The 25,513-nt window shown below is 39.5% G+C and overlaps 1 protein-coding gene across 2 annotated transcripts in view; it reads left to right on the top strand.

The window, feature by feature from the left end:
* The window catches only part of CDK5RAP3 (CDK5 regulatory subunit associated protein 3), a 613,925-nt gene that overhangs the window by 566,751 nt on the left and 21,661 nt on the right, over positions 1-25,513 (top strand). For both annotated transcript variants that reach the window (XM_044055301.1, XM_044055302.1), the window contains exon 12: positions 12,057-12,262. In XM_044055301.1, coding sequence (XP_043911236.1) covers positions 12,057-12,262 — 206 coding nt within the window. The remainder of the gene's footprint in view (positions 1-12,056; positions 12,263-25,513) is intronic.

The raw sequence follows: 25,513 nt of genomic DNA, 5'->3' as shown, positions 1-25,513 counted from the left end.
CTGAAGAGTGTCAGAGTAATCCTTATTTCACTCAGGTGGTCACTGTGTCAGGAGTTAACTGGGAACCCTGGAAGGATTCGTGATTATGTAATGCTGTATAGTGATTTCCCGGTAAACTTATTCATAGTGTGCACAAACCTGAATCACCACCACATATAAAATTTCCGTTACACAACATACTCTAGTCTAAGTCAAGTGCATTAAACAGGGTCTGCAGCCTGATGAGAATAAATGTCTACATTACAAAATTTTAGATTACAAAATAAAATTCTTCATAGGAGTGCATGCATCTTCTTTCCAAAGTAGGGAGGTGCATATGATTCAGTTATTGTCCTCCAGTCACCCTCACTTCCTGAACTAGGTCAACTTTTATAGCCACATGTCACTCCTTAACCCGTAGGGCCATTCATGCAAATTCAGGGCTTGCATTTGGATATGCAGTTCTAATACACTGAACCTTATTGAGCAAAACATCAGTACTTAAACTAAACTGTATGAATATACATACAGCCCGTGTAATAAGCTGATACACTCTAACAACTGGCTATCTCATTTCTCTCCTGACATAATAGCAGAAACTGAAACATACTTGAAGCAGCATATGACCAATAATGAAGTACTTCCATTAGGAAAATAGAATTATTCTATTTTTTTGGATGGGAGTTGGGTGTTTTCTCACCTCTCCATCATTTACAGCCCCCTACCCAGTGCCACTTGTCCATTACCCGGTATTCAGCCACCGAACCCCTGGGCTGTCTGTGATAGGGCTTGGCCCAATGCAAACCTTAACAGTATTCTGGGGGGGTCTGGCTGTCAACATCCACGGGGGGGGGGTTATTTTAATGACCTACTCCTGTTACTCCCTTCCTTCTGATCACCTTGGTAATGCCTGTGGCGTGTGCATACATTGGGAATATGTGGTGTGTTATCCTACCTCCACAGCAGCTCAACCTTCTCAACCACTAATCATCACAGGAGACACCCACAAAACCACCTTATCTGCCCCTCTGTGTCACTCCATCATTCACCACAGCCGCTTATCGAATCCAGGTTGTCTGGGTCATAGTCATTCCTTTCTACGTCTTTGCCACAAAACTGTGTGTAGAAATCAGGATTATTCATAGTGACAGATTTTGTAAAAAAATTAAGGACATAGCGGTTATTCATGCAATTTCAATCATATATATATCAAAAGCCTTTTTCAGCTCCCCCCAGGCTGTCGCACGTCAGTTGTACTTGTAGTAGAGGTTAGTAAGTATTAATCTTTTACTGTAGGGTGTATTTATGCTCCACCAAATATGCCACAGGGCACTTGTGAATCTCCCCTTCCATGGTTAGCAGCCAGTATGGTTTCAGCATAAATCAAGCACCAGCAGATGACGTGCAATCACACCCCAGTCGTAATCTTTTTAATTTAGCACCACTTTTCAGTCGTTCTACCAGAACCAACAATGCAGCCAGGAGAAACACTGTCCTTGTTAAAAATACCATCATCTATCCCCGAAAACTGAACAAAGGCAGACATCACGCTAGGTTCCCTAATGATTGTCAGCCATTGTTTGCCATACGATTCATTTCAAAGTTCATAAAGGAACATCCCTACACACAGTCTAGGAACACAAAACAATTTCATTTTCCAAACGTCACTGTACTTCTTAATAGTTTTAATTGAACCGCAGTTATATATTTTGGCGTGTTCGATGCAGTCTGTTCCCTTAGTCCAACCTTCCTAAATATACTCGATCATATAGCACCTGTAAGACATTTACATATACTCAGTAATATAGCACCTGTAAGACATTTACATATACTCAGTAATATAGCACCTGTAAGACATTTACATATACTCAGTAATATTGCACCTATAAGGCATTTACATATATGCAGGTAATACAGCACCTGTAATATATTTATGTATACTGAATAATATTGCTCCTGTAAGGCATTAAAAAAAAGGATAGATTGGGTAACACCAGAAATCAAGTCTCTTTTTTCGTCCATTATAGATCAGTCATGGAGGTTCTGTAACTATCTCAAAACTAATATAGATACCCCACTGTACCACAAAGTTAGAAATAAAGTGGTTGCTACAAGTAAATAAACAACCTGCCAATATTCTAGCACAATGCATCCCTACAGCTTTGAGCAGTTTGAGAAGAAAATGCATCTTAGCCCAGTACTATCAAGTCTTCATTAGAAATAACTCAGAAATTCATTGAGTGTTTTAGTTCTGTTTAATTTGACAAGTGCCTTGACAAAATGGCTGAAAAGCCCCTTTCTTTCCTGACCCTGGCCTGAGGTAGTTCAGTGCAGTAATGACTGGTATCTAAAGTCTCTCAGTCCTGCTACACTTGAAACACGCGCGCGCACACACACACACACACACACACACACACACACACACACACACACAATGTGCTGTCAGTCTTCTTCCAGTGCATGTGGTCTGTAATTCTTTGGATGAAGTCTACTTTCCAAATTCAACATGGACTGTCCATCCACTGGTATTCTCAGAATAGTTACCTTTGATTTACAGAAGATGCCATATCATTTGACATATCTCTTCTAAACTAATCAGGCCCTCGCTGAACATGAGGATTGCACAGCCAGTTTGTTTTAAATGAGAAGGTGTGTTTACAGTAAAGATTGAGAAAAGAAAAAAAAGTGTGTGTGTGTGTGTGTGGGGGGGTTACTGATGAAAAAATGTAGTAGTCACAATTGTGGAGTTCTTCTGTATTATCCCCATGACAGAAGGGGAAACAGCCATGGATTTATTCAACTGCTTATCAACAGCCTGGTTTTCCCTGCTCTCAGAAAATACCAGAACAACATGTCTTTAAGTGATATATGTGTTTAACTTAGTGTGTTATATGATGATAACTCTTATGCAAGCAACTTTTGTACGCTTGTCAGATCACTTGAAAATGTGGGTGAAAGTTTTTTTTTTTTTTTGTATATTGTCTTATAATAAAGTCCTGTGAAGTCCATCGGATCCTTTTGAGCCAATAATTTTTGAATTTTAAAGACAGTCTTTCTCCATTTTTCACACCTCACATGAGCAACTTGTTAAAAATGATGTTATTCGCATCTGTAACTAAAGTAAATGAAAACACATGGTTTCACTGCAGAGTGAAAGACAATTCATTCAAATTGCCAGCATTTCAAAAGACTTTTGGCTGCCTGAAAAATGTGTAATGGAAGGCATAAGCCAAGGAAATTTTTTTGTAATATAATGACACTAATGTAAAGTAATTCTCACCTTTGTCGAATTTTTTTCAGTAAATGATCTTATAAACCCCCACCACATGCACTCACACATACAAATTCATGTAGACAAATACACGCGCACTATGGTAAATGGGTTCCTATCAGATAATCGAACTTCTGCAAGTTTGAACCTCATATGGTCGATCAGCGAGTCTAGTGCTGTATCAGGTGATGTCCATCTGTATCACTGTTGCATTATTCTTCACAGTAAGGCTCTCCTGCCAAGGATAGCCCAACATCCGGCCAGTATACCAAAGCTTTAGATCGTGTGTGGGCCATACATCACATGTATGCTCCCCATGCAGGACGTAGGGCATACAGGTGACACATGGACACATTTACCCAGAACTGAATTACCCCAGAAGAGAACGGTCTCCATAGGATAAAAGCTTTGCACATCTAGGAGGAGAAAATGGAGACAGAAAAGGGAGACCCTCGGCCAGCAGGGGAAGCAAAACAAAACCTAAAAGAAAAAGGGAGTTCGAGGGAGGGGGCGAACACTGCCATAGTGAAGAGAAGGACAACTACTGTTATGGTGAGATTTTATATAACTCTACTATGTCCTTCTGTATCATCGTTGCAGTATCCTTACGGAGAGTACAAAAGCTCACGAAAAAGATTGGGAGGTGGAAGGCTGGGAAGCACCCTCAACAGCCCCATTCAGGATGGCCCAAGCAAAACCCACTCTGGCCTTGGAAACCATATCCAATTTATGATGTTTAATAAAGGTGTGCACTGAAGGCAGCAGCTTCAAGGACAGAAGTGGTGTTTTCCCCTTGAACAAAGCACCAAAAGAGGCAGCAGACTTGGTGGAGTGAGCTGTAACAGAAGCACACAGACATCAGCCATGAAAAGAATAACAAAAGGAAATGGCCGTAGACGTCCAGGACGAGATGCTTTCATGGTTTGCTTATAAACCGCCAAAGCTAATGTCCAGGGATGAGATAAAACCAAAAGCTGATCAGAGTTACAAATGTCCATATCTGGATTAGGTGGTGTTTGTGGTAGAGGGTGCACTGATGCGTAAATGAATGGGAAAGAATGAAACATCTGCAAGTACTGTGTGTGTTTTTTTTTTGTACAAAATGCACATTTTTTGGAACTTCCACTGAGACTAACAGGAGGGCATCTTCAAGTGTGAGAATTGACATATTTTAGTAGCTGGTGATCTGGCTTATGGGATAAGCAGGGATGCATAAACTGATGTAGCACTTTAGTAGTCATGGTAGTGACATGATTGTGGATAGCAAGATGACAGTCTGCAGTAATACTTAGATAACTTCTGGGATAAGCAGGGATACGTAAACTGATGTAGCACTTTAGTAGTCATGGTAGTGACATGATTGTGGATAGCATGATGACAGTCTGCAGTAATACTCAGATAACTGCTGGGATAAGCAGGGACATGTAAACTGATGTATCACTTTAGTTGTCGTAGTAGTGACATGATTGTGGATAGCATGATGACAGTCTGCAGTAATACTCAGATAACTGTTGGGATAAGCAGGGATACATAAACTGATGTAGCACTTTAGTAATCATGGTAGTGACATGATTGTGGAAACCAGGATGACAGTCTGCAGTAATACTCGGATAACTGCTGGGATAAGCAGGGATACGTAAACTGATGTAGCACTTTAGTAGTCATGGTAGTGACATGATTGTGGATAGCATGATGACAGTCTGCAGTAATACTCAGATAACTGCTGGGGTAAGTAGGGATACGTAAACTGATGTAGCACTTTAGTAATCGTGGTAGTGACATGATTGTGGAAAGCAGGATGACGGTCTGCAGTAATACTCAGATAACTGCTGGGATAACCAGGTATACGTAAACTGATGTAGCTCTTTAGTAGTCGTGGTAGTGACATGATTGTGGATACCACGATGACAGTCTGCAGTAATACTCAGATAACTGCTGCAATAAGCAGGGATAAGTAAACTGATGTAGCACTTTAGTATTTGTGGTAGTGACAGGATTGTGGATACCACGATGACAGTCTGCAGTAATACTCCGATAACTGCTGCGATAAGCAGGGATATGTAAACTAATGTAGCACTTTAGTAATCGTGGTAGTGACATGATTGTGGATAGCACGATGACTGTCTGCAGTAATACTTAGATAACTGCTGGGATAAGCAGGGATACGTAAACATATGTAGCACTTCAGTAGTCGTGGTAGTGACATGATTGTGGAAAGCAAGATGACAGTCTGCAGTAATACTCAAATAACTGCTGGGATAAGCAGGGATACGTAAACTGATGTCGAACTTTAGTAGTCATAGTGACATGATTGTGGATAGCATGATGACAGTCTGCAGTAATACTTAGATAACTGCTGGGATAAGCAGGGATACGTAAACTGATGTAGCACTTTAGTAGTCATGGTAGTGACATGATTGTGGATAGCAGGATAACAGTCGGCAGTAATACTTGGATAACTGCTGGGATAAGCAGGGATACGTAAACTGATGTAGCACTTTAGTAGTCGTGGTAGTGACATGATTGTGGATAGCAGGATGACAGTCGGCAGTAATACTCAGATAACTGCTGGGATAAGCAGGGATACGTAAACTGATGTTGCACTTTAGTAGTCATGGTAGTGACATGATTGTGGATCGCACAATGACAGTCTGCAGTAATACTCAGATAACTGCTGGGATAAGCAGGGATACGTAAACTGATGTAGCATTTTAGTAATCGAAAAGCATGGTATGAGGTATAACCTGGTAATGCTGGGGTGCTCTCGGCAGCCTTGATCCAGGTTTCTGTTACTGCACAGATATCGATGTTCTCCATGCTAAGGGAGAGTTTTGAGTACATGCATCTTGAGGTTTAGACTTCTGGCGTTGAGTAGCATTACTCTTAGTTTCTTATCCCTTGTGATACCTATGGAGGTGGGTTTGTCTTTTGAGCCTTGCCTAAAAAGGCACTATGGGGGTAGCAAGAGCCTTTGCCAATATCTGAAAGCCCAGGGGTGACAGGTGTAAGCTGTCCCTAGCGAAGCATCGTGGCTTGTCGAGCATGTCATCCCAGGCTGACAGGCATTGGATCCCCTTTGAATGACACCAATACTTAAGCCAATTGTTGAAATTGATCATCTTGTCTTCATATTGTGGCATCATTCTTGGTGAGGGTAAGATGCTACTCAAGGTCAGGGTCATACCGGCCTGGGCTACATGCTCAGAGAGCTCCTCTGTCTGTTTTCATGTAGTCAGATAACTGCTGGGATAAGCAGGGACACATAAACTGATGTAGCACTTTAGTGTTCGTGGTAGTGACATGATTGTGGATACCACGATGACAGTCTGCAGTAATACTCCGATAACTGCTGTGATAAGCAGGGATACGTAAACTAATGTAGCACTTTAGTAATCGTGGTAGTGACATGATTGTGGATAGCAAAATGACCATCTGCAGTAATACTCAGATAACTGCTGGGATAAGCAGGGATACGTAAACTGATGTAGCACTTTAGTAATCGTGGTAGTGACATGATTGTGGATAGCATGATGACAGTCTGCAGTAATACTCAGATAACTGCTGGGATAAGCAGGGACACATAAACTGATGTAGCACTTTAGTATTCGTGGTAGTGACATGATTGTGGATAGCATGATGACCGTCTGCAGTAATACTCAGATAACTGCTGGGATAAGCAGGCATACGTAAACTGATGTAGCACTTTAGTAGCTGTGGTAGTGACATGATTGTGGATACCACGATGACAAGTCTGCAGTAATACTCAGATAACTGCTGCGATAAGCAGGGATATGTAAACTGATGTAGCACTTTATTAGTCGTGGTAGTGACATGATTGTGGAACGCACAATGACAGTCCGCAATAATACTCAGATAACTGTTGGGATAAGCAGGGATACATAAACTGATGTAGCACTTTAGTAAACGTGGTAGTGACATGATTGTGGAAAGCAGGATGACAGTCTGCAGTAATACACGGATAACTGCTGGGATAAGCAGGGATACGTAAACTGATGTCGAACTTTAGTAGTCGTAGTGACATGATTGTGGATAGCACGATGACAGTCTGCAGTAATACTCAGATAACTGTTGGGATACGCAGGGATACGTAAACTGATGTAGAACTTTAGTAGTCATGGTAGTGACATGATTGTGGAAAGCAGGATGACAGTCTGCAGTAATACTTGGATAACTGCAGGGATAAGCAGGGATACGGGAACGGATGTAGCACTTTAGTAGTCGTAGTGACATGATTGTGTGAAGCATGATGGCAGTCTGCAGTAATACTCGCATAACTGCTGGGATAAGCAGGGATACATAAACTGATGTAGCACTTTAGTAGTTGTGGTAGTGACATGATTGTGGATAGCATGATGACAGTCTGCAGTAATACTCAGATAACTGCTGGGATAAGCAGGGATACGTAAACTGATGTAGCACTGTAGTAGTCGTAGTAGTGACATGATTGTGGATAGCATAATGACGGTCTGCAGTAATACTCAGATAACTGCTGGGATAAGCAGGGGTACGTAAACTGATGTAGCACTTTAGTAGTCGTGGTAGTGACATGATTGTGGATAGCATGATGACAGTCTGCAGTAATACTCAGATAACTGCTGGGATAAGCAGGGATACGTAAACTGATGTAGCACTTTAGTAGTCGTGGTAGTGACATGATTGTGGAAATTATGATGACCGTCTGCAGTAATACTCAGATAACTGCTGGGATAAGCAGGCATACGTAAACTGATGTAGCACTTTAGTAGTTGTGGTAGTGATCTGATTGTGGATGCCACGATAACAGTCTTCAGTAATACTCAGATAGCTGATGCGATAAGCAGGGATATGTAAACTGATGTAGCACTTTAGTAGTCGTGGCAGTGACGTGATTGTGGATAGCATGATGACAGTCTGCAGTAATACTCAGATAACTGCTGGGATAAGCAGGGATACGTAAACTGATGTAGCACTTTAGTAATCGTGGTAGTGACATGATTGTGGAACGCACAATGACAGTCCGCAATAATACTCAGATAACTGTTGGGATAAGCAGGGATACATAAACTGATGTAGCACTTTAGTAATCGTGGTAGTGACATGATTGTGGATAGCAAAATGACCATCTGCAGTAATACTCAGATAACTGCTGGGATAAGCAGGGATACGTAAACTGATGTAGCACTTTAGTAGTCATGGTAGTGACATGATTGTGGATCGCACAGTGACAGTCTGCAGTAATACCCAGATAACTCCTGGGATAAGCAGGGATACGTAAACTGATGTAGCACTTTATTAGTCGTGGTAGTGACATGATTGTGGAACGCACAATGACAGTCCGCAATAATACTCAGATAACTGTTGGGATAAGCAGGGATACATAAACTGATGTAGCACTTTAGTAAACGTGGTAGTGACATGATTGTGGAAAGCAGGATGACAGTCTGCAGTAATACTCAGATAACTGCTGGGATAAGCAGGGATATGTAAACTGATGTAGCACTTTAGTAATCGTGGTAGTGACATGATTGTGGAAAGCAGGATGACAGTCTGCAGTAATACTCAGATAACTGCTGGGGTAAGTAGGGATACGTAAACTGATGTAGCACTTTAGTAGTCGTGGTAGTGACATGACTGTGGATAGCATGATGACAGTCTGCAGTAATACTCAGATAACTGCTGGGATAAGCAGGGTATGTAGACTGATGTAGCACTTTAGTAGTCGTGGTAGTGACATGATTGTGGAACGCACAATGACAGTCCGCAATAATACTCAGATAACTGCTGGGGTAAGTAGGGATACGTAAACTGATGTAGCACTTTAGTAGTCGTGGTAGTGACATGACTGTGGATAGCATGATGACAGTCTGCAGTAATACTCAGATAACTGTAAGTGTAAACTTGTTTGATAGGGTTACCCTGAGGTATGAGGGAGGCTTGAGTGAATTTGACAGTTCTTCCAAAAAAAAGAACTGAATGAGCGATTTTGGTGTTGGATTGGAGATCGGAAATATAGTTGAATGTAAATGGTTTAGGAGGCAGGCCTTTTACAAAGTACTAATACAGTATCATTGTGTGCAGCTATTTTAAATGAGGGAGTAAATTATGCAGATAATTAATATAAATGGGGTAGAAGGGTAGTAATCTGGATAGATCCCTGGAGGTGGTGCCTGTTGCTAATATTCCAGTTGAGGATAAGGGCGATAGTTGAAGAACTAGGAGATGGCCCTTTCCAAGGAGGCAGGATTATTTCAGTTTTGTAACAGGATGATACAGTTGACCTAGACAAAGCCTCATTTCAGACCAATCAATAAAGCTTCTTTGAGGATGCTGTTATCCGTGTTGCTGTAGATAAGGTCAGTAGTGTAATACAGGGCAGTTTGTGTATTATAACCTGTCAGAAACTGCTTACCATCACATGGGATTCTGTAATTGTTGTAAATGCAGTGTGTCTGTTTCTACAGAAGTTTTTATAAACTTTCATGCTACTGGGGTCAGATACCATCCAGAAATTTGAGGAATGGTGGGGTGCCTGTTTTTAAGAGGAGATATTATTATGGTAGTATGCTAGAATAATGCCAGTGGTTGTGTGTGAAATTGTATATGCAGGTGAAAAGGTTGAAAATATAGCAAGTTACTTTTTTTTAGGAATCTTAGGTACAGATCAGCATTAGTATGACCTGATTTGTCAAGGAGCTTTATAAGCTGGTTGTGGACTTCGGTGTTCATCTGTCAAAAATGAAACCTGGTGAGGAACTCGTAATGGCGTGTTGGATTTAGGTGAGATATTTACATGTAAGAGTGGGAGGAGTTGTGAAATGATACCTTTGTGCCAGATATTTCTGTGCATCATGGCATAACAAGAGGGCACAACTGTGGCCCATCATCAGCTGATCAATCCACTCCTTAAAGGGATGCAGCGTCTTTGTGGTGCTTTGAAAAACATCTTAGCTCCACAGGTTTTTAATTCCATGGCTGATAAGCTTGCCCATCCACCATTTGAGCTTGGTTTTCCAAGCATTTAAGCATTTTCCTAGGAAGATGTGTTTCCTTGTAAACTTTATTTTCTAGACATAGAATTTAAGGTAAAATGCTGTTATGTGAGAGAGACCATAACTGGTCTTTCACAAGGTAGTATGTCCTTCAGGAAAAGCCTACATTTCCTGCCACTGTTTTTGAAAAACCAAAAACAAGTCTGTTAAACTTATGATTTTTTTTCTTTGTAGAGGCAGAAAGCAGGGGAGAGACACCCCTTTGCACCTTGATGTGCCTTTTTTGGTGATACCTAAAGCATATGCATGAGTTTGGGATGATGAGTCAGTTACTCTTCTTTGCATCATGAAGAGAAGAGCGTGTAGTTTCCAAACATATTGCAGACTTGCATTGTGTTTTGCTGTTACTCAGCCTTCTCTCCAATGGCAGATGCAGTGATCAAAGCTCACATCAGTAGATCATTAGCTGCCTGTGTTGCAGACACCTGTGTAGTGATCACCAGGTCTTCATTCTGCACCAGACATTATTGTCTCGACGTTGGTTACAAGTTAGGCTATGTTTGGAAATGCAGTACTCTGGGACTCAGAGAGGTGAGCTCTGCATTTATGAAATTCTCTGTCTCCTACCACTGTCGTAGTTATTTCTTTGGATTCAGCCTGACCAAGAGTCCATCAAGGAGGGGCCTCTACTGTTAAATGTAATAGAGGTATTCTTATATATGAGTTGATGTACAGTAGGACCCTTTTTAATGGGTCAAGAATACCCTGCATTCTTCCCCGTTTGGATAACCATCTTCTGTATCAGCCTGTGCTGTTCCTTGAAGTTAGACGTATATGTACTTGAACTTTACTTTGTTAATTTTTTTTTTTTTTTAATGAAATCTTAATTGTTGTTCCTTGAATTGCAGTAGGGTGCTTGCTAGTACTATGGGGGTATCTGGTGGTCTTGGGGTGTGTGTGTTCAAAACAAGCGATGTGTTATACCACTGTAGATTTCCATTTGATAGATAATAACCTGCTCCTGGTCTTCAGAAGTTGTATTTTTACTGAAACCGTTATATTCAGCTTTTCATTTCCTGTGGGTGGTCTTGTAACTCTAATTTTCTTAGAAAGGTCTTGCAGCTCTTATTCAGATGTGTTGTGTTTTTTCGAAGCTGTGGTCCCAGCTCGTATAAGTCAGTATTTTGTGTTGACTTGCATGTTGCAGAGAGGCAGGACTGGATCTAACTGACTTCCTTCTCGTGATGGATCCCAGTTTAGGAGGTTGGAATCTGTAACAGGCAATAGTACAAACTGGCAAACACAAAAGCAAAGCAGATAGTCAGTTCCAGGCTCAGCAGAGAGCTACGACCACAGGTGTGTACCCATGTTGTCACCTGATGGTGCCCATTATCCTGAGTGTTAGGTAGCATTGAGTTAAACTTTACTCCTTAGGTATTCTGGTTCATAGTCAGTAGGCATGCAGTGTGCGCCCATTAAGCAGCCTAGACAGATTTGGTAATTTCCCAGACCATTGTCAGATTAAGGGGCTTGCTCAGAGCTGCACAGTGGGCATGGAAGGAATAAAACTCTGTACCATTAACTTCATGAAGCAGGTCATTAACAGCTTATATCCTTAATCCTCTGCACTGATTACCAGACATTTTTAGTAATTGGGACTCTGTCCATAAACTCTTCCTTGTGTTACTTATAGATTATTTTACAATATTAACTACAAATCAAGTATATTGCCTGTTGAGTAGATGTTTTCAGTAGCTAGAGGTGACTAATTCATGAACTTGCCTTGTTGTTTTATGTTTTTGTACATTGTTTTCCAGTTGGAGGTGTTTTTGTCACAACGGCTGATAGAGACGAATGAAGAGGCAGATGTCTTGGCTGTGTGCCAGTTCCAGACAGCCCCAGCTATACTTCAGAACCAGACTGCAGACAAGATGACCACTGTGTTGACAACAGTGAAGGCACTGCTTGACCAACTAACAAACCAGAAGATGCAACATTTGTTCTTAATTCATGCATCTCCAAGGTTTGAGAGCTTTCTTGTTGTGAAAGAAGACATTGCAAAAGTTAAACAATCATTAAAGTTGTGTTTTTCTAGTGTTCTGTACTTAAATTAGCATGGTACAAGTTCTTTATTTCTTTATCAGATAAGTGCATGCATGTGTACTTTTTTCATGGCCAAAGTACAGCTTCTTGCAAATCTTGCCAGATGACCAGTTTAAGAAGCTGGTGTGGTATTATTTTTTTACAAAATAACTGTGCACTTTTCAATGTTATTTTCATGGTCAGAGTGTCATTTTGTGCAGCTCTTACCAGATGCTCAGTTAAAACAGCTACGTTTGCATGCCATTAACATTTAAGCAGTGATGTCAGGGCTGTTTTGACAATCTGGCTTTTAGGACAAAGATTGGAAAAGCACAGCCATCTCTCCAAATTGCATTCCTTTCTCTGGCCTAACAATGTGTATGTGTTGAGGTGTTAGAAAGTAATATTATAGCACTCTGCAATAATAGAGACAGAATAAGACAACTCCTTGGCACAGAGAAGTAAAGACCTGAATAACACAGATGGTCTAGGATCTTGAAGTGACCTCGGCATTGTAGGAGCCAGTGAGAGTGGCTGCGGCGAGTCACTGACAGAGGCTCACCCATTCTGAGGATGACTATCCAGATTACAGCAGTGCTGCCACCTACTGGAAAGAAATATCCCAGCATGCAGTGTATGGGCATGGAAATGCATACTTGGGTGTGCCAAGCTGCATCTTGTGGTAACTTTCAAGGAATGTGTACAGAAGTATAGACCTTCACAGGGAAGATGTATAGCCCCTTCATTTAGGAGTAATCATCAGCTACTGGGGAGAAATTAATGTCTGAAAAGAGAAAATTCCTCATGGCTGCCTAGATGACAGCTGTGTGCTGCAGGTAGCTGTGGTGACAGGAAACAAACAAGGCAGTAGCAGCAGCAGGGTTAAATAACTGACATGCAGAGGAAGAGTAAAGAAATGTTTTTAATAACTATAGATGCACTTATATATCCGAACTATAGATAGAGAGATGCACTTATATAACCGAACTATAGATAGAGAGATGCACTTATATATCCGAACTATAGATAGAGAGATGCACTTATATATCCGAACTATAGATAGAGAGATGCACTTATGTATCCGAACTATAGATAGAGAGATGCACTTATATATCCGAACTATAGATAGAGAGATGCACTTATATATCCGAACTATAGATAGAGAGATGCACTTATATATCCGAACTATAGATAGAGAGATGCACTTATATATCCACACTATAGATAGAGAGATGCACTTATATATCCACACTATAGATAGAGAGATGCACTTATATATCCACACTATAGATAGAGAGATGCACTTATATATCCGAACTATAGATAGAGAGATGCACTTATATATCCGAACTATAGATAGAGATGCACTTATATATCCGAACTATAGATAGAGAGATGCACTTATATATCCGAACTATAGATAGAGAGATGCACTTATATATCCACACTATAGATAGAGAGATGCACTTATATATCCGAACTATAGATAGAGAGATGCACTTATATATCCGAACTATAGATAGAGAGATGCACTTATATATCCGAAATATAGATAGAGAGATGCACTTATATATCCGAACTATAGATAGAAAGATGCACTTATATATCTGAACTATAGATAGGGAGATGCAATTATATAACCGAACTATAGATAGAGAGATGCACTTATGTATCCACACTATAGATAGAGAGATGCACTTATATATCCGAACTATAGATAGAGAGATGCACTTATATATCCGAACTATAGATAGAGAGATGCACTTATATATCTGAACTATAGATAGGGAGATGCACTTATATAACCGAACTATAGATAGAGAGATGCACTTATATATCCACACTATAGATAGAGAGATGCACTTATATATCCACACTATAGATAGAGAGATGCACTTATATATCCACACTATAGATAGAGAGATGCACTTATATATCCGAACTATAGATAGAGAGATGCACTTATATAACCGAACTATAGATAGAGAGATGCACTTATATATCTGAACTATAGATAGAGAGATGTACTTATATATCCACACTATAGATAGAGAGATGCACTTATATATCCGAACTATAGATAGAGAGATGCACTTATATATCCGAACTATAGATAGAGAGATGCACTTATATATCCGAATTATAGAGAGATGCACTTATATATCCACACTATAGATAGAGAGATGCACTTATATATCCGAACTATAGATAGAGAGATGCACTTATATATCCACACTATAGATAGAGAGATGCACTTATATATCCACACTATGGAGAGATGCACTTATATATCCACACTATAGATAGAGAGATGCACTTGTATATCCACACTATAGATAGAGAGATGCACTTATATATCCAAACTATAGATAGAGAGATGCACTTATATATCCACACTATAGATAGAGAGATGCACTTATATATACGAACTATAGATAGAGAGATGCACTTATATATCCGAACTATAGATAGAGAGATGCACTTATATATCTGAACTATAGATAGGGAGATGCACTTATATAACCGAACTATAGATAGAGAGATGCACTTATATATCCACACTATAGATAGAGAGATGCACTTATATATCCACACTATAGATAGAGAGATGCACTTATATATCCACACTATAGATAGAGAGATGCACTTATATATCCGAACTATAGATAGAGAGATGCACTTATATAACCGAACTATAGATAGAGAGATGGACTTATATATCCACACTATAGATAGAGAGATGCACTTATATATCCGAACTACAGATAGAGAGATGCACTTATATATCCGAACTATAGATAGAGAGATATACTTATATATCCGAATTATAGATAGAGAGATGCACTTATCTATCCAAACTATAGATAGAGAGATGAACTTATATATCTGAACTATAGCTAGAGAGATGCACTTATATATCTGAACTACAGATAGAGAGATGCACTTATATATCCGAACTATAGATAGAGAAATGCACTTATATATCCGAACTATAGGTAGAGTGATGCACTTATATATCCGAACTATAGATAGATACACTTATATATCTGAACTATAGATAGAGAGATGCACTTATATATCCGAACTATAGATAGAGAGATGCACTTATATATCCGAACTATAGATAGAGAGATGCACTTATATATCTGAACTATAGATAGAAAGATGAACTTATATATCCGAACTATAGCTAGAGAGATGCACTTATATGTCCGAACTATAGGTAGAGAGATGCACTTATATATCTGAACTATAGATAGAGAGATGCACTTATATATCTGAACTATAGATAGAGAAATGCACTTATATATCCGAACTATAGAGAGATGCACTTATATATCCAAACTATAGATAGAGAGATACACTTATATATCCACACTATAGAGAGAGAGATGCACTTATATATCCGAACTATAGGTAGAGAGATGTACTTATATATCCGAACTATAGATAGAGAGATGCACTTATATATCCGAACTATAGATAGAGAGATGCACTTATATATCCGAACTATCGATAGAGAGATGCACTTATATATCCGAACTATAGATAGAGAGATGCACTTATATATCCGAACTATAGATAGAGAGATGCACTTATATATCCGAGCTATAGATAGAGAGATGCACATATATCTGAACTATAGATAGAGAGATGCACTTATATATCCACACTATAGATAGAGAGATGTACTTATATATCCACACTATAAATAGAGAGATGCACTTATATATCCAAACTATAGATAGAGAGATGCACTTATATATCCGAACTATAGATAGAGAGATGCACTTATATATCCGAACTATAGATAGAGGGATGCACTTATATATCCGAGCTATAGATAGAGAGATGCACTTATATATCCGAACTATAGATAGAGAGATGCACTTATATATCCACACTATAGATAGAGAGATGCACTTATATATCCGAACTATAGATAGAGAGATGCACTTATATATCCGAACTATAGATAGAGAGATGCACTTATATATCCGAACTATAGATAGAGAGATGCACTTGTATATCCGAACTATAGATAGAGAGATGCACTTATATATCTGAACTATAGATAGGGAGATGCACTTATATAACCGAACTATAGATAGAGAGATGCACTTATGTATCCACACTATAGCTAGAGAGATGCACTTATATATCCGAACTATAGACAGAGAGATGCACTTATATATCCGAATTATAGATAGAGAGATGCACTTATATATCTGAACTATAGATAGAGAGATGTACTTATATATCCACACTATAGATAGAGAGATGCACTTATATATCCGAACTATAGAGAGATGCACTTATATATCCGAACTATAGATAGAGAGATGCACTTATATATCCGAATTATAGAGAGATGCACTTATATATCCACACTATAGATAGAGAGATGCACTTATATATCCGAACTATAGATAGAGAGATGCACTTATATATCCACACTATAGATAGAGAGATGCACTTATATATCCGAACTATAGATAGAGAGATGCACTTATATATCCACACTATAGATAGAGAGATGCACTTATATATCCACATTATAGATAGAGAGATGCACTTATATATCCACACTATAGATATAGAGATGCACTTATATATCCAAACTATAGATAGAGAGATGCACTTATATATCCACACTATAGATAGAGAGATGCACTTATATATACGAACTATAGATAGAGAGATGCACTTATATATCCGAACTATAGATAGAGAGATGCACTTATATATCTGAACTATAGATAGGGAGATGCACTTATATAACCGAACTATAGATAGAGAGATGCACTTATATATCCACACTATAGATAGAGAGATGCACTTATATATCCACACTATAGATAGAGAGATGCACTTATATATCCACACTATAGATAGAGAGATGCACTTATATATCCGAACTATAGATAGAGAGATGCACTTATATAACCGAACTATAGATAGAGAGATGCACTTATATATCCACACTATAGATAGAGAAATGCACTTATATATCCGAACTATAGGTAGAGTGATGCACTTATATATCCGAACTATAGATAGAGAGATACACTTATATATCTGAACTATAGATAGAGAGATGCACTTATATATCCGAACTATAGATAGAGAGATGCACTTATATATCCGAACTATAGATAGAGAGATGCACTTATATATCTGAATTATAGATAGAAAGATGAACTTATATATCCGAACTATAGCTAGAGAGATGCACTTATATGTCCGAACTATAGGTAGAGAGATGCACTTATATATCTGAACTATAGATAGAGAGATGCACTTATATATCTGAACTATAGATAGAGAAATGCACTTATATATCCGAACTATAGAGAGATGCACTTATATATCCGAACTATAGATAGAGAGATACACTTATATATCCACACTATAGAGAGAGAGATGCACTTATATATCCGAACTATAGGTGGAGAGATGCACTTATATATCCGAACTATAGATGGAGAGATGCACTTATATATCCGAACTATAGATAGAGAGATGCACTTATATATCCGAACTATAGATAGAGAGATGCACTTATATATCCGAACTATAGATAGAGAGATGCACTTATATATCTGAACTATAGATAGAGAGATGCACTTATATATCCGAACTATAGATAGAGAGATGCACTTATATATCCGAGCTATAGATAGAGAGATGCACTTATATATCTGAACTATAGATAGAGAGATGCACTTATATATCCACACTATAGATAGAGAGATGTACTTATATATCCACACTATAAATAGAGAGATGCACTTATATATCCAAACTATAGATAGAGAGATGCACTTATATATCCGAACTATAGATAGAGAGATGCACTTATATATCCGAACTATAGATAGAGGGATGCACTTATATATCCGAGCTATAGATAGAGAGATGCACTTATGTATCCGAACTATAGATAGAGAGATGCACTTATATATCCACACTATAGATAGAGAGATGTACTTATATATCCACACTATAGATAGAGAGATGCACTTATATATCCAAACTATAGATAGAGAGATGCACTTATATATCCGAACTATAGATAGAGAGATGCACTTATATATCCGAACTATAGATAGAGGGATGCACTTATATATCCGAACTATAGCTAGAGAGATGCACTTATATATCCACACTATAGATAGAGGGATGCACTTATATATCTGAACTATAGCTAGAGAGATGCACTTATATATCCACACTATAGATAGAGAGATGCACTTATATATCCACACTATAGATAGAGAGATGCACTTATATATCCACACTATAGATAGAGAGATGTACTTATATATCCACACTATAGATAGAGAGATGCACTTATATATCTGAACTATAGATAGAGAGATGTACTTATATGTCCGAACTATAGATAGAGAGATGCACTTATATATCCGAACTATAGATAGAGAGATGCACTTATATATCCGAACTATAGATAGAGAGATGCACTTATAAATCCGAACTATAGATAGAGAGATGCACTTATATATCCGAACTATAGATAGAGAGATGCACTTATACATCCACACTATAGGTAGAGAGATGCACTTATATATCCACACTATAGATAGAGAGATGCACTTATATATCCACACTATAGATAGAGAGATGCATTTATATATCCGAACTATAGATAGAGAGATGTACTTATATATCTAAGCTATAGATAGAGAGATGCACTTATATGTCCAAACTATAGATGCACTTGTATGTCCGAACTATAGAGAGAGAGATGCACTTATATGTCCGAACTATAGATAGAGAGATGCACTTATATATCCGAACTATAGATAGAGAGATGCACTTATATATCCGAACTATAGATAGAGAGATGCACTTATACATCCACACTATAGATAGAGAGATGTACTTATATATCCACACTATAGATAGAGAGATGCACTTATATATCCAAACTATAGATAGAGAGATGCATTTATATATCCGAACTATAGATAGAGAGATGCACTTATATATCTAAACTATAGATAGAGAGATGCACTTATATGTCTGAACTATAGATGCACTTGTATGTCCGAACTATAGCTAGAGAGATGCACTTATATATCCGAACTATAGATAGAGAGATGCACTTATATATCCGAACTATAGATAGAGAGATACACTTATATATCCACACTATAGTTAGAGAGATACACTTATATATCCACACTATAGATAGAGAGATGCACTTATATGTCCAAACTATAGATGGAGAGATGCACTTATATATCCGAACTGTAGATAGAGAGATGCAGTTATATATCCACACTATAGATAGAGAGATGCACTTATATATCCACACTATAGATAGAGAGATGCACTTATATATCCACACTATAGATAGGGAGATGCACTTATATATCCACACTATAGCTAGAGAGATGCACTTATATATCCATACTATAGATAGAGAGATGCACTTATATATCCACATTATAGATAAAGAGATGCACTTATATATCCACATTATAGATAGAGAGATGCACTTATATATCCGAACTATAGATAGAGAGATGCACTTATATATCTGAACTATAGATAGAGAGATGCACTTATTTATCCAAATTGGAAGCCACACACTCTCCAGACCAGGCTGGAATAGCTGGTCAATAGAAGAAGGTCAACACTTGCACCACACCACATGGAACACATAGCCTTTCCGAACACACACTAGCACTGCCTTCACATAAAAACACAAACCACACACCCATCTTCGCGGAGGCTCTCATTAAAAATCTACCCAAACAGCAGAGACCTCCAAGGCAGAAACGCACTCCACCACCACAACACTAATCAGGAGACACATAACTCTCCTAAACAGTGTGTCACTCAACCATAGGCCCTAATGCAAAACACCATGCCCAACTCACTGGTCATAGGTGACTCGATAGTGAGGCACACTGATGTCCCACTCACTAGGTTGAATAAGGAGAAAGTAACAGTCAGCTGCCTGTCAGATGCCAGGATCCACCACATAACGCACGGGCTTAAGTCTATCAACAACAGGTACAAATATAACTCTGTCATTGTACTGGATCAACTCGTTCTTACCCCCACTAGAGGTAGCAACATCCTTGGACCTGGTCATTACTAGCATGGGCGACCATTGCTCTACACCAGTAGTCAGCTCCTCCCTGGTTAGATCCAACCACAAACTAATCACCTTGGAAATGCACATCCCTCGCAACCCCCCCCCCCCTCCCCCGCATAGGTAGCCACCATAAAAAACTTCTCCAAAGCTAACTTTGGGTTCCTAAAAACAGAGGTGGCTAACTTCATCGCACCCATGCAAAATGGAGAATAGTTGCATGACCACCGAATCATACACCAATGCACTGTACGAACATGTACACAAATGCATGGATCTCGCCATACCCAATAGAAACAAGACACTGTCCTCCAAAAAAAACGAAGCCAATCTGGTGGTCTCCTGCCTTAAACAAACTCTACTGCCTTAAACAAACTCTACAACAGAAGGAGGAAACTGGTGCACAATAAGGTGAAGTCCCAAGACTGGTAAAACTCCTTTATCAGCCTCAACAAAAAGTTGAGTTCCCTCATCAAATCCTCTAAAGCTAGCTTTAAGAACAGAATTGCAGCAGATAGTAAAGACAACCACAAGGCCTTCTGTAGTTATGTAAAGAATCTCCATGGCAATACCCAGATTTGCTCTGAGCTACTGCACAATGGTACCTCCTATACCGAGCCAACAGATATTGCCAATATACTGGCCGACAGATTCAGTGCCAACTCTACCTTTCCCCCCACAAAGAACCAGTCACAATACCAGTAGATTGCCAGGCACCCAGTATTACTGCTGCACAGGTTAAAACAGAACTGTCCAAGGCCAAGAATACAGCTTCTATGGGACCTGACAATATCTCTGGCTGTGTTCTACATGAACTACAGAATGAACTGGCACCTCACCTGTGTGCCCTGTTCAATCACAGCCAGACCTCAGGCTTTGTCCCTACCAAATGGCACACTGCTACATTCATCCCTGCCCACAAAGGAGGAGCAACTACAGACCCTGGGAACTATCTCCCCATTAGCCTGACAAGTCTGATATGCAAAGCTATGGAACGCATCATTGTGGACCTAATAAACAAGGATATAGGGAATCTGGATCCCACACAATTTGGTTTTGTGAAGAGTAGATCATGCCTGCTCAACCTGGTTGACTTCTTTGAGTCAGTCACCAGAGCTGTGGATGAAGGCAAGGTGGTTCATACAGCCTACCTTGATCTGGCCAAAGCCTTTGATACCATTCCCCACTCAGGAATCATAAAAAACTCACTAAGCTAGGCATCATCACCTATATCACTAGGTGGGTTGCAAACTGGTTCACAGGTAGAACCCACAGTGTGAAAGTGGCTGACTCCAAGTCAGACTGCCGACCAGTCACTAGTGGAGTCCCACAGGATTTGGTCCTGGGTCCTCTCCTGTTTGGTGTCTACTTCTCTGAGGTCCAGGCCAACACGAAGGGACTCTGGCCGACAAAGTTTGCAGACAGTTGCAAGTTGGGAGCAATTATTAACTCCCCAAGTGATGTTTACATCCTACAGAAAGGCCTCACTGAGAACAACAACTGCTGTCAGAACAGTGGCCTTAAGCTCAATTGCAAAAAATGTATCATCATCCCCTTTGGGAAAAACTCAGTTCCCATGAATTACCACATTGATGGTAGTCCGCTGAACACAGAGGGCGTTATAAGAGATCTGGGAACACAGGTTGACAGCAGCCTCTGTTTTGACCACCACATTGCCACTGTGGTCAGAAAGTCCTGTGTGGCACATCTCATTACTAAGAGCTTTGCATCCAGGAAGAAAGAGATCACCACATTGCCACTGTGGTCAGAAAGTCCTGTGTGGCACATCTCATTACTAAGGGCTTTGCATCCAGGAAGAAAGAGATCATTATCTCCCTCTACTCTTCCCTCATTAGGCCAATCGAGTACAATGCCCCATTTGGTATGTACCTCAGTAGACACCTGCAACAACTGGAGAGGCTGCAAAAGTACCTCACAAAGAGGATCCTAGGCCTTAAACATTTGTATTATATTGACAGACTTAAAAAACTCCAACTATTCACTGTCTTATATTGCCTACTTAGAGGTGATCTCTGCTTGATTTACAAAGCCATGTCTGACCCAGCTCTGTTAGAAATGCTACATCTAAAGAAATCCCAATCCCTCCGCACCACAAGCTCCAGAGACCTCAACCTCTTTACCGCAATCAACAAAACATGCTGGAGGGATAGGTTCATAACCCAGAGACTGCCCATGCTATGGAATAGACTTCCTATACATATCAATCAGAGCACCTCACTGGCCTTCTTCAAAAGAAATCTTGATGAGTGGATGGGAAATAGAAAATTCACCCCAAGGATCACTCCAGTGGCTGTACTCAACAGAGGCACTGGGAACTAAGGTCGGGTGGCACGATGCCAGGGTAATCCTATGGGCTAGGCTTGTAAAGGCTTCAGGGCCATTACCCTAGTATACACCTATGAACCTATGAAAATAACAGTCTGAAAATAGTGTTGTCAATATTCTAATATGTGCTTCATACAATTTAAATTTAATTTACACAAGTATATTGCACAAATTTTTGGATGAGGTCTCCAGGCAACATACCTCTGGTTATATCCCCAACAGAACAATGTGTGAAATAGTTGAGTGTTAGTTACATAAACAACTGAGAAAGAACACTCAGCATTTTAAAACAATCCTTGCCAACCAGTATGTCTCATTCAAGTACAATCCTGAAAGTGTTCCCACAGTGACTGACAAAAATGTTCGAGTACATCAGTAAAGGGTAAGCTTATTTACACCTTTCCTAGCTGAACTACTGTACCCAGATTTGCAGAACTCTGTACACATTCTGGCTGGAAAAACAGCACATGGGTGACATACATAAGGGGGCCCTTTCTACTACCTATAAATCCGTAGTAAATATAGGGCTTGTTGTCTGGATGTGTGCCACTGTGGTTCAGTGAGTAGGATTGTTACTTGTAAGAGGTTCTCAGGTTCCGCTGTTAGCTAGTGTGTCTTCTGTGCAGAGTCGCTATGTCCTCTCTGTGTTCATGCATCCTTTCTCTTGGTACTCTGGTTTCCTCCCCTATCCCAAAGCCATACAGTAGGTAGATTAGCGACTTTAAATTTGTCTGTATGAATATGTGAGGTGTGTGTCTGTGTGCGAGATAATGAAGAAAGACCTGGCAATCTGCTTCCATTCCATTCTTTTCTAACTGACTTTGTGGATGGTACCTGCTGTTCATAAAGTTGCTGTAGGGATACAGGTGTGACTCAACAACAACAGATGATACTATATTTGACACTGTAAGCCAGATTATGTATACCACATACTGTAAAATAGCTCTGCTTCCCTTTTAAATGCCCTCATCCATGAATTGTTTTATAAATTATATTTTCCATTTTCTTAATTTGTTGTTTACTATGAACAATTTTTCTCAGTTCATACAATGTCGTGTTTTCTTCTGGAATTCTGCTTAATTCTGATGTAGATTACCTTACAAGTGAGTTGGAAGATGAACACTTGTGAAATCATTTGATTGCTTCTTCATATTCATATGTTGCTGAGAAAAACAAGTTTCCTTTCTGAAAAGATATGCAAATCAATATTTCTGCTGCAGCAGACAGCGTCAGAGGGCTAGTCTCTGTGGTAGAGGGGGTACATGAAACTGTAGGGGCTTGGTAGATGTCGGATAACTGTGGTTTGTGGTTGCTTCAGAGTTGCAATTAAAAACAGGCCTGACTAATACTGTACCCTGTGCTGTTTGTTTGGTTTGCCTTGTTCTCAGGTTGGGGGTAGGGAATTTATTCCTATTTTCCCTTTTTAAATCTCTAAAAACATAAGGTATATTTCTATGGGGGGGGGTCAGAAAGTGCAACACATGAAAATTGCACCGTATTTGTATTTCTTTGATTTTTTTTTTTTTTTTTTTTTTTTTTTTTTTTTTTGCTGGTTGATTGAGAGTCCGGGTTTCTTGAGTTCCAGTTAACTGAGAGTTTACTGTAGCAGAATTGTTCCCAAGCTCTTGTTTTCTCAGTTAGTGATAGACAGTTCTTCTAGATAATTCCTTTTGTAACCCCGCATCTCTGCTACAGTATCACAGACCCTCTTGTCATATTTTTGCCCTGCATTGCAACTGCCAGCTTTAGTGGGAGCAGGATAGCTTCTTTTCAAGGCATTTTTAACAACACTGCCTTAGGTCTGTGGTTGAATGAAGCTTTGCTGCAGATTATAAAGGAGAATGTCTGTTAGGACCCCCTCACTAAAGAATTCCAAGATTATCCAGTTCTTTTGTTAACCACAGAAAAGTCCATTTGTAAGCAAATTGTAAAGCAAGAGAATCGGTACGTGTGCCATCTTCTTTCATATTGATAGGGTATTGCTCAAGGGTCTTCTAGTTCCAGAGAAGGGCAGAAATACTCTGAGAAAGATTTTTGACCTGTTATATCTGAGGAAGCATCTACAATCCATAAAGTATAATATGGTTACATTTCTGTCAGGTATTCATTCTTTCAGAAGAATGAATTGCAGCATTAGACTTTTATTATGGCCTGTCACTAGCATTTCAGCCTCATTTAAAATTTCTCATGTTCCAGTTTTTGCATCTGTACATTTATGTCTAGCAAGTGACCTGTACTACTCACCAAGTAACTGGCACAGGTAAGTCTGTCTCAGCAAGACCTTTTAGCCTCCAGTTTTTAGCATCCTCATCCTCAGCTATTGAATGATTAAATTTGCTTCCATCATTTGCCCCACTGGATGGCAAGAGACCTAGACAAGGTGTACCGCCTGCTCCAACCTAGGGGGATTGCACCCTCAATTGTAAGCACTGCTCACATTCTGGTTTGGCAGTTGGAGCGTACTCACAACTGCCCACATCCAGGGTAGTAGTTGTTTGTCCGCTGCGCATACCTTAGTAATCATAGCAGGACTGAAAACTTTTCTGCCCAGTCCTCTGCAGGTCTGACAGGGCTCAGCAGCATTAAGTTGAAGAAAGATAAGGCAAAGATGTGCATGCATCCGACAGGCAGTAGTACCTTTGTATGGAAAACAAGAACGAAGACGAAGATGTGCATGCATCCGACAGGCAGTAGTACCTTTGTATGGAAAACAAGAGC

This window comes from Protopterus annectens, chromosome 13.part0 (assembly GCF_019279795.1).
Source record: "Protopterus annectens isolate FY-2018-M chromosome 13.part0, PAN1.0, whole genome shotgun sequence".
Lineage (NCBI taxonomy): Eukaryota > Metazoa > Chordata > Ceratodontiformes > Protopteridae > Protopterus > Protopterus annectens.
The sequence above is the reverse complement of the archived record's forward strand: the minus strand, read 5'-3'. Positions and strand labels throughout refer to the sequence as shown.